General features: G+C 36.8%; 1 protein-coding gene across 1 annotated transcript; it reads right to left on the bottom strand.

Annotated features, from left to right (window-relative positions):
- Window positions 1-996: 996 nt before the first annotated feature.
- On the bottom strand, window positions 997-13,435 carry stat2 (signal transducer and activator of transcription 2). The gene is made up of 24 exons (XM_044123435.1): window positions 13,197-13,435; window positions 12,621-12,762; window positions 12,386-12,530; window positions 12,021-12,116; window positions 11,577-11,669; window positions 11,385-11,463; window positions 11,174-11,253; window positions 10,631-10,782; window positions 10,386-10,544; window positions 10,197-10,286; window positions 9,564-9,623; window positions 9,415-9,435; window positions 9,222-9,315; window positions 8,975-9,022; window positions 8,813-8,896; window positions 8,600-8,698; window positions 8,381-8,516; window positions 6,867-6,919; window positions 6,545-6,630; window positions 5,281-5,417; window positions 4,993-5,181; window positions 4,436-4,490; window positions 4,139-4,230; window positions 997-1,945 (listed from the first exon to the last, which is right to left on the bottom strand). Exons 2-24 carry the CDS (start codon window positions 12,749-12,751, stop codon window positions 1,731-1,733), a joined length of 2,394 nt encoding a protein of 797 aa, XP_043979370.1. The 5' UTR covers window positions 12,752-12,762; window positions 13,197-13,435; the 3' UTR covers window positions 997-1,730.
- Between the last annotated feature and the right edge of the window lie 1,627 nt (window positions 13,436-15,062).

Raw genomic sequence — 15,062 nt, 5'->3', positions numbered from 1 at the left:
AAGGATGCAGAAGTGAAACATAACCTGTAAACTGCTGTCAATCTATGCATCTATTTGCAAATCTGATTCTGATGACGTCAGTGCCTCACCAGCTATGAACCTCACCGCACGTCACTGGATGACACCCTGTCTTTGTGCGAAGGGCATTAAACACTACAGTATATATAGAGAAGTGATTCCTTTGTCTAGTCAGATCTCAGATCTCTCTGGGTTCTCCCTCTGGCCAGATGTAATAAAGCTGTGTTTTGTTCTCTCTTTCTAACAAGGTTTGGACTTTGTTAATTTCTCGCACTGGACAGAGCTAAGCTTAGCATTGATGCTAATTTTTAGCATCAGAACGCTGGGTCCAAACCGACGGGCACACTTTGGCAGGCCCCGGTTAAATTTCTTCAGGAATTTTCTAGTTAAATATAATTATGTATATTTATTAAATATAAATTTAATATATATGCATTTATTAAATGCATATTTAATAAATGTATTAAATATACATTTATTCAGCAGGGGATAAAAAAGTCACATTTATTTTTGATACAAATGTTTAATCCAATCTAAAAAAAAAACAAATGTAACTGAAGCATTCCTAAATGTATTGTCTGTTTTTGAGATAATCATAGTTTTAATTAGTAATCCATGATTTTCTGTCCTGTATATCTAGCAAATGGACTGAGAACCTTGATGTAACGCATATTATAAACTCTAGAAAAACTCATACTGTTTCATAAGGTCTTCAGCTGAATCCTGAAAACAGATTTTTGAAAATTATTCAATGTGAGATTACATTACAAAAATTAACGGCAAGTTTAAGATAATCTGCACATTTTTAATAGTCATACCAACAACTTTATCCACATCTATACCAAAACATTTAAGCAGAATATTCATTTGTCCAGTCTGAAGCCACATAGGTGGATATTTTTCATTCTTATGTTGTTATGCCAAGTAAATGTGTATGACCTGTGATCTGTAAATCAAGACATGTTTCAAATCAAATTGTTTCCTTTCAACAAGCTTTATTACATAAACCAAGTGAATTAAACTCTCCAGAAGAAGTACAATTAACAATGGAGAGAACAACTGGATTTAAATCTGAAGTCAGTTAAAACGAAACAATTCACATGTCACCAAAAAATATAAAGACTGAGATTAAGTAGAGTACTAAAGTAGAACAGACTTTTTAGCCAAAATGACAAACTATTTGGAAGTGAAAGAATAGACAAAATATGCAAAGAGACTTTATATGGGTAAATGAATGTTATAAGGGCAGAGGAAGGAAGAGCCCAGCTTTGGGACAAGGAGTGCCTTGTTCTAGGACAATTTTTCACAGGGTTTGTGTACTTCCAGCTAAAAACATAAAAATAAAACAAAATAAAATACAAGTTTCAACCCAACAAGAATAAAATAATTTAAGAGCCACATTTTCAAGACGAAGGAGACTTCAAAGTGCTTCATACAATACTTCCCACCACTTGACCATTTTTCTGCTTCTGATCTTTAAAAAATGAATTGGTAAAATTCCCGGTTTAAAACCAGTTCCTTCAGTCTTTTGACATTTTGTTTGCATGAATGTTAACGGGCGAAGAAGATTGACAATGACTTATCAACATGATAGGAAAATCGACGAGCTGTTGTGTTTTATATTCAGCTCGCTCACTGCATCACAGTTCTATACATGGATTTTGCAAATAGGGGTCAGCATATTAGTATAGTTATGGCCGACATACACAGATCTACTGGAAAATGCCTCCACAAGTTTGTGCAGGCAGGAGGCTGGGTGCTAAAATGTTGAAATCAGTCAGGAATGGGTCGGGCTGAATGAAGTCAGAATCAGTGAAGCTCGGGTACAACAGACCATCGTCCTCCAAGGGTTCGAGAGCGCTGCTCAGCATGGGATCCTGAAAGGTTTCCAGCTGTGGCTGCAGAAGATGAGGCTCATCCTCTTGTTCTAGGTGGGAAGAAAACCAGGAAAGAGAAAGTTATTGCTTTGCTATTGGTTGCTGCGGCTGCATTTGTGTCATTATGACTCTGATTTTAAAGGGGAAGTGAGAGTGGTTAAAAATGGCATTTGGTCATGTGCAAAAAATAAAAAAGGAAGGACTGACTTTGCATGAAAGCACAGAGGAGAAGAAATTGAACCAAGTATATTTTATCACCTGTAGTTGAGGTAAAACAGCAGCAGCAAGGCTTAAGTACGCATGTTATAATGAAACTCAAAACAAAAGATTTGAGGAAGTAAAGACGCAGTAAATAAGAAGTACTTCAGTTGAAAAGGTGAAACCAAATCATTCATTATTTTATTACACCCCAAGGCATTTTTCAAAGAATTTATTATGACTTCCAGCTAATGAAAACCAAAAATTCAGATCCTCTGAAATCAAAGCATTGAAAAAGAAAAAAGAAATAAAAGCTTTCTGAAAAGTTTGTTTACTCCACTGTATAGACTCAAGCTTTGCTGCTGCTGGGTCTGTTAAGGAAGCCCTAGCTGGTTTGACACCAGCCTTCGACTCTCCTGTGTTGTTTGATCTGCTGCCTCATACCTTCTTCTTGGCAATACTTCACAGATTTGGAATGCAGATTAGGTCAAACCAGTCAATCGGTGACTGGTTTGACTATGTACTATTGTGGTTGTTGGAGCAGGAATTTAGCGATATGGCTGGTGCCAAGTCCTGCTGGAAAATGAAATAAGAAACTCCATAAAGCTTCTCAACAGAAGGAAGCAAGAAGTTCACTAAAATGTCCTGCTGGACGGCAGCTCTGACTGTGGACTTCAAAAAAACCCAGTGGACCAACACCAGCTCCCCAAACCATCACCGACTGTGGAAACTTAATGCGGAAAATCAAGCAATGTGGATTCTGTGCCTCTCCACTCTTCCTCCAGACTCTCGGACATCTTTTTCCAAATTAAATTTGAATCTTACAGTCTTCTGAAAGGAGGCTTTTTTTCTCCTCAGCCCAGATAAGACGGTTCAACAAACCCTCCACCAGCTGGAGACCTCCACTTATGAATTGCCTGCAAATTCTTTAAACAGGCTTCATAATCCTCTCAGGCTGTGGTTATTCATTTTTTGACCAGACTTTTTTCTTACATATGTACACATTATGTACCATATGTACATAATGCGTACATATGGGTAGCCCATAATATGGTAAAAAAAAATTACTTACTGTAAGTTTTTTTTTGTTTTCATAGGCTGTAAGCCAAAATTATCAAAATCACCAGCGATATAACTTGTTTACTATCTCTGCTTGTAATGAATTTGTATATTTGTAAGTCAATTCAGTTTTGAATTGCATTATAGTTCTTTTGCAATGACTTTTACAACTAAATTACTGAATTGCAAAATTACTTTTATGATTCAAAAGTATCTAACTTTTGAATTGAATTTCTGAAAAAATTTGTTTTAATGCCTATTTTCTTGAAATGCATATGGACTCACATTCTCTTTCAGGCTAGGTGTGTTATTGTCACCTTCCTAAAGTAATGGAAGTAAGTCATAAACAAAAAAAAAGATAATACCAGCAAAACTAAAAAAAAAAACACTTTTGGAAAAAATTGACTTAGGCCTTTATTTTAGGAAGGTGTCACACAGTGGTCATTTCAAACAATTTAACACTGAATGGGAACAAATATGAGTGTTTAACATAATTCTGCAAAAAAAAACAAAAAACAATTAGAAGTATACTATTAGTTTTAGTTATCATATAATCATTTTTCTAAGTCAATACTTGGTTCATTGCTTCATTATGTTAAAAACAAAATACTAAAATATCTTTAGTTTTCCCAATTAATCTCCGCTCATTTGGATGAAATGCAGTTTTTACTTTCATGAAGTGAAATGCAAAAAGCAAAACCTAAATGCAGCCAGACTGAATGAAAATATTAGTAACCATCTTGGGTAACCCAGACACCCGAGAGGTTTTGTGAGAGCAGAAGCACAACAGGCACGACCATGCAGAAGAAACGACCCACAATGGGAGACATGCTCATCGGTATCACAGCCACCACTTAGTGCATGCTCCCCACTACTCTAACACACCACAAAGCCAAACTAAAGCAGTGACAGAGCTCTCTGATGATGGGGTTGATTGGTTTGAAGGTTTTCAGCTGGATTTGACAGCAAGGAGAGCCAGGACTCACCAGCTGCCTCTCCATACAGGCCATTCATTGGCTCCGGGCAATCACCCTGTGTCATGTCACAGGACATGGGTGACCTAGCTTCCAGTGTGTTCCTACATGACCAATGACAAACAACCATTACAACCAGTAGCTCATATTATTAAAAAAATTAAGTGGGTTATCTATTTATTTTTGTTTTGCTTCTGTTATAAAAGGTTGTAAAAGAGTTAGGGTTTTATTTTTTTGCTTTTTTTTTTTTTTTTTTTGACAAACAAGCCAATGCAAGCCAGCATCGTTCAAGAAAAGAAAAACACTTACTCTTTAGAAACAAACATCAGCTTGGTTTTGATGTACTTCTTGTAAGGATTTTCATCTGAAAAGGTTCAGAGAAAAGGTGTGATTTTATGCTTTTAGCCACAGGAACATCTTGTAAAAAATGTTTACACTGCAAAAACCCAAAACAGAACCAAGTAATTTTAGTCCGACTTTAGCACACTTGAAATATTACAAAGCCAACTTATAAGAAACTTTTCAGCAAGATCAAGAAGGTTGTTTTAAATCAACAATTCCTTAATATTGACGAAAAAGTACTAGCTCAATTGGCAGATCATTTTACTTGAAACAAGACATTTTTCCCCTGTTATAAGTGAAATTATCTGCCAATGGAACAAGTTAATTTTCATCAATATTAAGAAATTAGTGACTTAAAAAACAAGCTCATATTTCTTGATGAAAAGTTATTTGCAAGTTAGTTTTGTGTTATCTCAAGTGTCCTAAGACATTTGCAATAGAAACTAATCCAACAATACTTGGTAAGATTTTGTATTTTTGCAGTGTAAAGAATTAAATTTTGCAGTGGCATGTGAAACCCATACCTCCACTCTTCTCGTTGTACCACTTTCCAAAAGCTTCATCTTTTGGAGTGTCGGGATACAGGAAAAGCAGAGGACTTTCTGGGACGTTTTCGGCTTCCAAGATCTGGAAATTTCTGATGATTTCGTGGAATGGGATCTGGCAGAGATCAGTTTTTGTGAAGGGCTGGACCGTTTTTATATCAGGCTCACCTAAAATTAATGACAAAGATACAAGAGTGATAAAACAGAAAGAGTAATAAAACAGCTTTAACTGGTGTTGGATGCATTTTGAAATAAAAAGTGTCAAACCAGCTGAGTCCATTTCCACCCAGGAGAAGGTGATTCCTCCAACCACACTTTCACTGAAGCGCAACAGGAAAGTGCCTCTCTTCTTCTTCTTCAGGAGAAGTTTTTCTTTTCCTCTGCTCACAAAACCCATAATGAGGCTGCATTTAGGAAGAAAGAAAAAACACTTTACTCTTGCTCTTTTGTGTTTGTTTTTTTATGTTGAATTATGTAAGGTGACCTTGATTGTGAAGAACAGCACCTACAAACAAAATTTATTATTATCATTAATTATTATTACTATTACATAAAACCAAACTAGATCACGCTCGTCCTACAGGGCATTTATTATATATATATATATATATATATATATATATATATATATATATAGCTGAGCCCACTGCATTCCACCAAATATTGATTTCTGAAATCTTCCTGAGATAAAACATTAGTAATGTTGTTTCTAAATAAATATGAACTTGTTTTCTCTGCATTATTTGAGGTCCAAAAGGACTGCATCGCTTTATTTTGACAATTTCTCATTTTCTGCACAGAAATTAAATTTTAACATGGAATTTCAGAGACATGTTGACAGTAGTTCATAGAACAAAGGAACAATGTTCACTTTATTCAAACATATACCTACAAAAAGTAAAATCAGAGAAACTGATCATTTTAAGTGTTTTCTTAATTTTGGCTAGGCCATTCCAGTACATAAAATCTTTCATTTAAATGATGCTATTGTATCTCTGCTGTATGTTTTGGGTCTGAATCTCCACCCTCATCTCAACTAATATGCAGCCTCTAACAGGTTTTCTCTTGCAATTTTCCCCACCACACATACTGTTGATTCAAAGCTTGTGGTAAAATACAAACTGAGGTTTTATACCAATGCATGCCACATTTTTCAGATTTTTTGCGTAAAATAATTTGCGAACTACACATAATTTTGCTTCCATTGTCGCTCGATGTGCTAGTTTGTATTGATTTGTCCTGTAAAATCCCACATATGTAAGTGGGATTTTACACTTGCATATGTGCAAAATATGTAGGTGTAAAAACACTTGCTTGAAGCATAGTGCGTGAAGCATTAAATGTGTTAGCTAACATTTAATGTTAGCACTTAAATGCTAGCATTTAAGTGTGCAGAAATATTACTAAATGCTTCACGATAAACACACCTTAATGATTCATAAATGCATGATGACATCACCGTGATGTTACAGTGTTAAATGATATGTGTGAGGCCCAAGTTGCTGCAGGGTATGAAATCCAAAGCACTCACCCTTCCTTCCAGATGTTTTCCAGGTAGGTTTTCACCATCACCAGGATGCCATCAAACCACACCCAGAAAGTTTCAGGACCATTTTCCTGAAATGAACAGAAAAAAATATATATATCAATATAAAAGAATAATAATACAAGTTGTGTAAATGTAAAAAGTTCTTAACATTTTCACAAAACCAAATCTGTAACTATAATTATACAAGAAAAACTGAAAGACAAATCAAGAGTTTAGGTGCACATACGCAAATGTTGCACTAAATGGTGACGTTGACCATTGCAAAACATTATTTTACAACAAATGATCTACTTTCCATTCTCACCTTTGAAAACTTTGACCATGTCACTTGGCAGATGTCGTAGTTCTGCTGCTTCCCTGGCAGAGCACAGAGAGAAAGCTGCATTATTCATGTCCATTCAGGTCCACTAGCTCTTAGAAAATATGTCTGAAAGCAAAAACACTGAACTATGCTGCACAACCCTTATCATTATGAATTCCTGTACACGTGCAGGCAGGTTTTTACAGTCATCAGACAGCCACCTGACATATGTAACCCCGCCCTTTAGACATTTTAATGTCTTCAAATGACAAAATTATAGCTTTAGATGAGCACTGATGCATAACTTATTGAACTGATTTACTTAACGCCAGACAGAAAAAGCTTCAGGGGCAAATGCTTATTTCAGGAAGTCATGGTACTGGATAATGTTTGGGAGACGGACTTTACTTGGACGAGAAATAATGTTCTGAAACAAAACTATGTCAACAGGTGTATAACACAGTCCTGTAGTTTTTGTTTTTTTAAATAACAGTGCAATTAGACGTTAATGGTAAACTAAAAGTGTCATGAACCGTGTATCGTTCATATTTAAATTTGTAGCCTGAATACCTCAGGGTATTTATTACTTCCTGTTATATAAAACCTTACGATAGCAACAAGGCACTTTATTTTTACTGCATGGAGTTGCTGCAAATCTAATAAAGCTGTTAGGAATTACACTTCACTTCTTTTTTCCGCCCAACAATAAAGTTTATATTTGCAAGCAGTTTCATCTCAGACTAAAACAAAACAAAGATAATGCTGAAAATATAGGATGTGAAAAATACCAGAATATTAACTTATTATCCACAGTAGCTCTTACTGACACAAACTGAGGTCATAATTTTTTTTCCTGACCTGGATCTTCCATGGAGACCTTAGGAAAATCACTTACACTGCTGCAAAGAATAGATAAGTCAATGTTTTTACTATCAAAAAGCCCTTTTTTAATCTCAGAGAGAAAACGGACAAACTTGACTCAGTTACACCAACTGGGGAGGATTGTAAGAACTGGACAAAATATTGTGAGAGGTTTAGGAAGAGAAACTCAGTCTGGTTCAACTAGCCCCTTTCTTTGTTGTTTCAGTTGTTTTGTTTAATTATTTTGGACATTTAAAATGTCTTCCAGTTCCAGTGTTAAATGTTTGTTAGAAATTGAAGTTTATTAATCTTTCAGAAGGCATACCTGCATTTGTGGCGACCACAAAAGTGTGACATTTGTGTTTATGACTTGAAATTGTTAATACAAGTTCTGTACTTTATTTTGGAGAAGAGTTTTCCTTCATTTTTTTTATGTGCTGTGTAATATTTACTCCACACCAGCAGGGGGCGGGTGGCGGTTTTAGTGTCCTGCTTGTATTTTCCCTCATTGCTGCATGACACTTGAACTGAACAAGCCGTTTCCTCGTCTTTCTCCTGTTCTTCAGGAGTATATCTGTCAACAGCGGTGCTGTCGCTACGGTACCCGTTACACATTCTCTCAGAATAAACTTCTTAATTAACTTTTTGGCATTTACCAAACAGCTTGTGTGCAATCATTTTGCGCTGATCATCATCCAGACCCCGTTTTGTGGCAGAGAGAAACTGCCAGCTCAACATCTCTCCAAACTGTGGCCAAGGAGCAGCAGGAACGGTGGCGAAGAACATAATGTCCTGGGCAAAGATGCAAATATTAACATTCTTGACATTGTTAACAATATGCAAAGTGGGGTGAGGTGAAGAGTGCGACTTTTCACCTTTGGATCTAAACTAAGCATGTTGAACCAGAGGATAGAAGCCCAGGCACTTTGCTGCTGGCTGGAGTTTGATATAATGACCACAGGAAGGGAGGAGGCCTGCAGTGGTGAGGGAAGGACAGATTCAGTGCAGGTCATTGCTGTGTTGATGATTAACATCTTTGCTGCTTGTTACTAAGAGATGTAAATCAAAGGAAGCAGTAAAAACCTCACCTGCAGCTCCACTGAAAAGCCCTTCAGCTCAAAGACAGTGTTGAAGTAGATAATGTGCAGCTCCTCTGTAACACTGAGAGAAATCTGTCCAAGAACACACCGTCAGATCAAACCCATGACGAAAAAAAACAACTGAGGGTTTATCGATTTCATTTAACTCACCTCACTGATTCCTTTTCCACTCCCTCCAGACTTCTGCTCCTTCAGAGACTAAAAAAACAAACACTTCAAGTTCAAATTGTTCTGGCTATGGAAGTTTGCCAATGACTACTCTGACAACCTGACATTTACTGTTAAACATGTGGAATAATTTAAACATGGATGTTTCACTGTGTTAAACTTGCTTAAATGCTTTAGAAATATGAACTGGTTAGAATTTACCAAGTCTTTTCAAACCATTAATACTCACCAGATGTCTGAAGTCTGCAACCATGCCTCCACTGAGACTCTCAGCCATGTTCAAATCTTTGGTTGCAGTTCCCAGCACATTGAAGCGCCGATATCTACAAACAGACCCGCCATTAGTGGAAACAAAAAATAAATAAATAAATAAATAACAAGCTGTTCTTGTTACATTGAGGCCGGGGAGAAACAAAACTCACCCTTTGATCTGAGGAGTCTCCCTAAATTCAAGAACGAAGGGAGGAGGGCAGCGACCAGAGAGAGGAAATAACATGTCATTCGTTATCGCATGAAGGAAAAAACTAAAAACTGTGAGAACTAATTAAATAAAGTAAGCTAGAAATCTTACCTTGACATGGATACATTCACCTTCATGGAGTGGTTCAGTTCAGGAAACTTAACCAGAAGTCTAAGATTTGAAGTATCAAAACAAAGAACGGCTTAGAGAGAAGCTTATAGTGCAAAACACAAAGGTGACAGATCTTTATCGCATATTTATTTTATTTGTTAAGTAAAAACAAAACAGCAAACCACTCACTGATCAGAATGAATGTTATTATGTAATAAGCAACAATAAAATTAAAATAGTTGTAAATTTGCATGTTTTATATGTCTATAGAGATACAAGAATCAAATGGTCAGAGATCGGATTAGGATGATTTTCTGCTCTGATTGCTGATCACAACTTTTGATCTGGTATAAAATATTACTAAAAATAATCTTGTAATTTAATAATTTTCTCTGGATTCAAAATTAGAACATTTATGAAGGAACCTGCAGCACTTGCTTGAGTTTTTTTTTATCTGTTATGGTCTTTAGGAAAAAATCTGAAAGTATCAAAAATGGTTTCGGCAAACCAGTTTTCAAAGAAAACCATTTGGCACAACTTTATAATTACAACTCTGAAAAACAACCAATAACTCTCAAATCTCTTTTTAATATGCATAAATATTCAAAACACTTCACATGGTGCAACACTGACCTTGTCTTAACAGAGAACTGGACATTTGTACGCAAAACCAGGGGCCCCTTTCCCTGAGGCATGGACGGCTGAGTCTCGACCACAAACGAACTTGGAAGTATCATAAAAAAAACTAAATATCAGTACATTCTCACAAAAAACGACCCCAAACATCAGCAGAACAAAACAAACTCCCTTGTAATGGCATACCTCTTGAGTAAGTCTTCAAGAAGAGCATAAACTCTCTTATTTAGTGCAGGTTTTTGGGCCTTTATAGGGTCGTTTTCATAGGTCATTTTTCCCACCAACTCGTCCAGTTTATTGAGAAACTCCCTGACCTGGAACAGACACATTGCCACGCAGGTGAACCTAGAAGGCAAAGAGAATCGAGACTTAGAAGCTGTAAGTGGAAATAGTTAATTTCTAAAACTTAATTCATAAGAGGAGAAGTATACCATTTTTCCAACTGATCCAGGCAAACATTGTCTGGAGCACCGATGCAGGATCTCTGCTGCCTCCTCTGCCAGTCCACCAGCTCTTTCCGCACCAACAGATCGATCAGGTCTTCAGCCCGGTCCAAAAGCTTGTTTAAGTCTGCTAGGGTGCTCTAAATATTAAATATACAAGATAAATAAAAAGAATTATACAATATATAGGGAAAAACAGACTGATCTGGCTTTTCACGTTTGATATCAAATGGAAGTTTTTCTTCAGATCTTAGCTGCTGATTCCACCAGAACTAAAACCTAAAACTTGTGCTGTAGATTTCTTATCAGCAATAGCTCTTAATTAAACATGACAAGATAAACCCCACATATCCATTCAAATATAAGTGCCTAACCTTTATCTGACTTTAATGAATTCGAGAACAGTGCATCAAAGTATAAGTTTGTAGAGTGAAAACATTAGGAATTCTTACTTTGGATGCATTTAATGTCTTTTATTAATGCTGCTTTTAATAATTAGTTCACAATTAGTAAATAGTAATAGCTTCCTACCTTTCTATTGTCATTCAGATTGTTGACTAGTGACTGTAAGATTTTCTTCCGTTCATTCTTCTTTGCCTCATCTGTCACAGCTGAATGAGAATTTCCATTGTGGGTTGAAAGTTTCCATGTAAGACAAAAGAGCATGAAGCTGTGATTCAGACCACACTATTACTCAGTATCAGTGAATGAAAATAGAATTAGGAGTCTTTAATGTCCTAACCTTCCATCTTGTAGGTTTGAAATTTAAAATCAAACTCATCTTGCTGCTCCTCCAGGCATATGATTGCATGTTCCAAACACTATGTGCCACAACGTTCAGCACGAGACAGAAAATGAGAAAGGATCGGTGAGCATTATATAGTTTAGCAATACAGAGCAAATCAGTCACAAAACAAAATAACACTATCTTCACCTGCACATCGTTCCTCAGTCCAGCCATTTTGCGCTGAAGCTCCTGCTGACAGGTCGTCTCCATGGCTTCCTGCTCAACTTGCAAAAGCTGCACCTGAAACAAAGGAGCAGGGAATTTAAAGGCTGGGAAAACCTACAACAATGTGATTCTTCTGTTGATTAAGTTACAGAGAGACAGTTCTGTATATTAAAGTAAACAAAAGTCCCCTTAAAAAGTACCAAAAAATAACATCAATCAAAAGTCTTTGAATTCAGATTGCAATGTTGTGCATATTGATATTCAATGTATTGTGCAGCACCAGGCTGACAGACCAGTCATGCATACATCGAAAGAAACATAAACAGTGAATGTCGCTTCTGTTATTGTGTTGTGCAGCAGGGTGTTGTATGTCCCCTTTACATTGTATGTATGTACAGTACATTAGTAAAATAAGAGTCCCCAAACCTGTTCACTTAGCTCAGCACTGGCCAGGATTTCCTTCTCTTTGTCCAGAAACCACTGGATTGTGCTTGCCAAAACATAGGGCTCATCTTGATACCTCTATCAGACACACAGATCAGGTGAGGATTTTAAAAAAGAATGAGGAACTGTTACCGCAAACAGCATAATGAATGTGATTAGAGCTGCAATGTTAATTACTTTTCTAATGCTTATCTTTACAACCAAATACACCTGAGGTGAGGTGAGGTCAAGTGGAACTCAATGTTCCCTTTGAACATAATGCAAATATGTTTAAAAAGACACAGAGAGCAATTCAGGAAAAAAAAAAAACAAAAAAAAACACCTGGGTGGTGTTTATTTTTACACACCTGGAAGCTCTGTTTATAGCGTCTGATGTTGTGCTGCTGTAAGAATGACTCCTCCTGAACAAAGCGGCTGTGCTGGATATCCAGATTCTGCAGCAGAACCTGGTACAGCACCATTGCAAAGTCGTTGTCCCTAGCTGCTCGTTGCCTGAGAAGAATTAACACACCATACAGATGGGGAGTAAGTTATGTGCAAGACACAGTGCAGTAATAACCATACAAGATTAAAGGGTCTTACCACTCCTGCTTCTCTATCCAAGCCGACAGGTAGTGGCGAACATCCATAGGCAAACCATCCCTGTCATATAACTCATGAAGCTGCTGCCAGTAAACAGCAGAGAGCTGCCTCAGTCTCTCCCACTGGGCCATCCTGAGATTCACTGGGAGTTACAACAACATGCACAGAAACACACATGCTGAGAAAAACAAGCAACAAGCAACTGATCTATTACTGTCAGCAATGGCTTTAAGATAGACCTGACAAATTGTGATTACATGCGAGGGAACAAAGTGCAAAGTTCTGAACAATCTGGCGAGTTTATTTTACTTATTTGTCCCACAGTAGGGAAATCCAAGAGTGACAGTAGCAAAGTGTCAAGGCATCGAGGCATGTAGGTCCACACAATACAAATATTACACAAAATAAGTAATACTTGACTGCAACTTCTTTTTACAGTATCATATAATGACCGAAACTACATGCTACAAAACCACTAATACTGGCTACAGTTTATTTCCCGAGCTGCAGGATTTTCGAGGATATATCAACACCATTAACCACGTTAAGCACCGCAGTAGTAATATGTTTACTCACCTTTATTTAAGTTGTCGCAGTCCACGTAATTATCCAAGTAACTATGAGCTAAGTTAGGACAAATGCATAGCTAGCAAACGCGTTAGGCTTCGCAAAGAGCCACAGCTGCTGCTGTATATTACTAAAACAACTGTCTAGTCGGAGAAGGCGTGTAAATATCATTTCCTCTTTCTTTTCCTCTCGTTCTGTCTCTAATTGGACAGCATTTTCCCCTCCCAATGTGTTCTCGACAGAGAGACCCCCAGGCGCCATTTTGGCTCAAGAGTCTCAAACGTTGGATGAAAATCAAGAGCCGAAATGCCGTTATTCGTCACACAGTTTCCGTTTCAGGTCAGAGCTAGGATCTGATTGGTCGAATTGTTCAGAGAGCGCTGCATTTAATTGGTCAATTCTCTACGTCAATCAACAGGGAGGCTGGGAGACAGCAAAATAGAAACTTACGGCGCTGTTGTTGACATTATCGTTTCCCAGAAATGACGTCGAGAAAGTGACTAACCAAACCGGAGCATGTGACGCACCAGAAATCACAGACCTAATTATTTATGCAACGGTAACTAAAAACATTTAATTAAGCAGCACCTTGCTTCCCTTTCAACTCTCAGTAAGTGGTAAAGAGCTGCCTCAGTCTGTCCCACTGGGCCATCCTGAGATTCACTGGGAGTTACAACATGCACAGTAACATGCTGAGAAGCACAAGCAACAATACAATACTGTTGTAAATACGGTCACACACAGTATTTACTTTGTTTGTGATCGCAAACAGAGTAAATACATGACTTTTATGTTGTAAAAGCATTGTGAACCGTAATTAACTTTAAGTGTAATGTTAAACAAAATTATTTTTTATTTATTTGATTTACTATTTCATGTAACTTACACCATAATCACGTTAAAGTAAGGTATTACTATGTCAAATAGGTGCATATAAAAAGGTCGAGTTAAAACAATCACGCAACAATATTTTATGAAATTTTGATTTTTTAAAAATTAAAAATATTTTTTTTACTTTTGTAAAAGTAACAATCTGATATAAATTACTCTCCGGTAGTGCCCGAGAGTGAAATCCTACACGTCAGATCTCAAAGAAAATCGTTAATCTGTATTAGACAGAAAAAAAAGTAAATGGTGCATCTCTTGGTTTATTCCTGTTGCATTTCTGCTCCTTGATGATTCTTAGCATATAGTGGATATTATTTTAGAACCATATATTTAGTTGACATCATACCACTAGATGTTTTCTTGTTGAAAATTATGTAAAGAAAGCAAACTTTCTAATCCACAAATACACTATTACAAAGTGTACACATGCAGTCTGTTTTCTTTACATAGGTAGGTTAGCCCTTCTCTTTGTCTCCATTTCAGCATCAGCATACATTGTTTGCATGCTTTTTGTTGTACCTGTGAAAGTGTTAAGTTAGCATATTTACATAAAAAGATACAAAGCCTTTGAGTTTATAGCTCATATATTTATTACATTGGTAAACACGTACATAGAGCAAAGATCACAGAACAACTCACATGCTACGATGTCACGAGGTGTGTAACCTACGTATGTCTGTTGCTCACTTGAGATGTTGGCAGAAAACTTAAAATAAGCATTGTAACAAGACGACCTTTAGCGGTTGTTTAGTGAGCATGAGTCTTGAGCCAGAGTCAAGTGGAGAACAGCAGCAGTTTATTTTTCACTCAGCATCAACACTCTCCACAGCTGAAACTGCAATCTTAAATAGTCCCAGCTGTGACAGACCAAACCATATTAAATTCACAGGGGAATCTCTTAATCAATCTCCACCTATTTACATAAAATACATTTTATTAAAAACAATACTTCTATTTACTTTTTATAAATATTTTCCATTTTATCAT

Source organism: Gambusia affinis, linkage group LG07, assembly GCF_019740435.1.
Source record: "Gambusia affinis linkage group LG07, SWU_Gaff_1.0, whole genome shotgun sequence".
NCBI classification, from domain to species: Eukaryota; Metazoa; Chordata; class Actinopteri; order Cyprinodontiformes; family Poeciliidae; genus Gambusia; species Gambusia affinis.
The sequence above is the reverse complement of the archived record's forward strand: the minus strand, read 5'-3'. Positions and strand labels throughout refer to the sequence as shown.

Excerpts from the sequence above, each read along its gene's own strand:
- stat2 (XM_044123435.1), bottom strand. The coding sequence starts at position 12,751 with ATGGCCCAGTGGGAGAGACTGAGGCAGCTCTCTGCTGTTTACTGGCAG. Across the intron at positions 8,699-8,812 it reads GCTTTTCAGTGGAGCTGCAG|GCCTCCTCCCTTCCTGTGGT; the intron begins GTGAGGTTTTTA and ends TCACCACTGCAG. Across the intron at positions 1,946-4,138 it reads CCTGTATGGAGAGGCAGCTG|AACAAGAGGATGAGCCTCAT; the intron begins GTGAGTCCTGGC and ends CTTCCCACCTAG.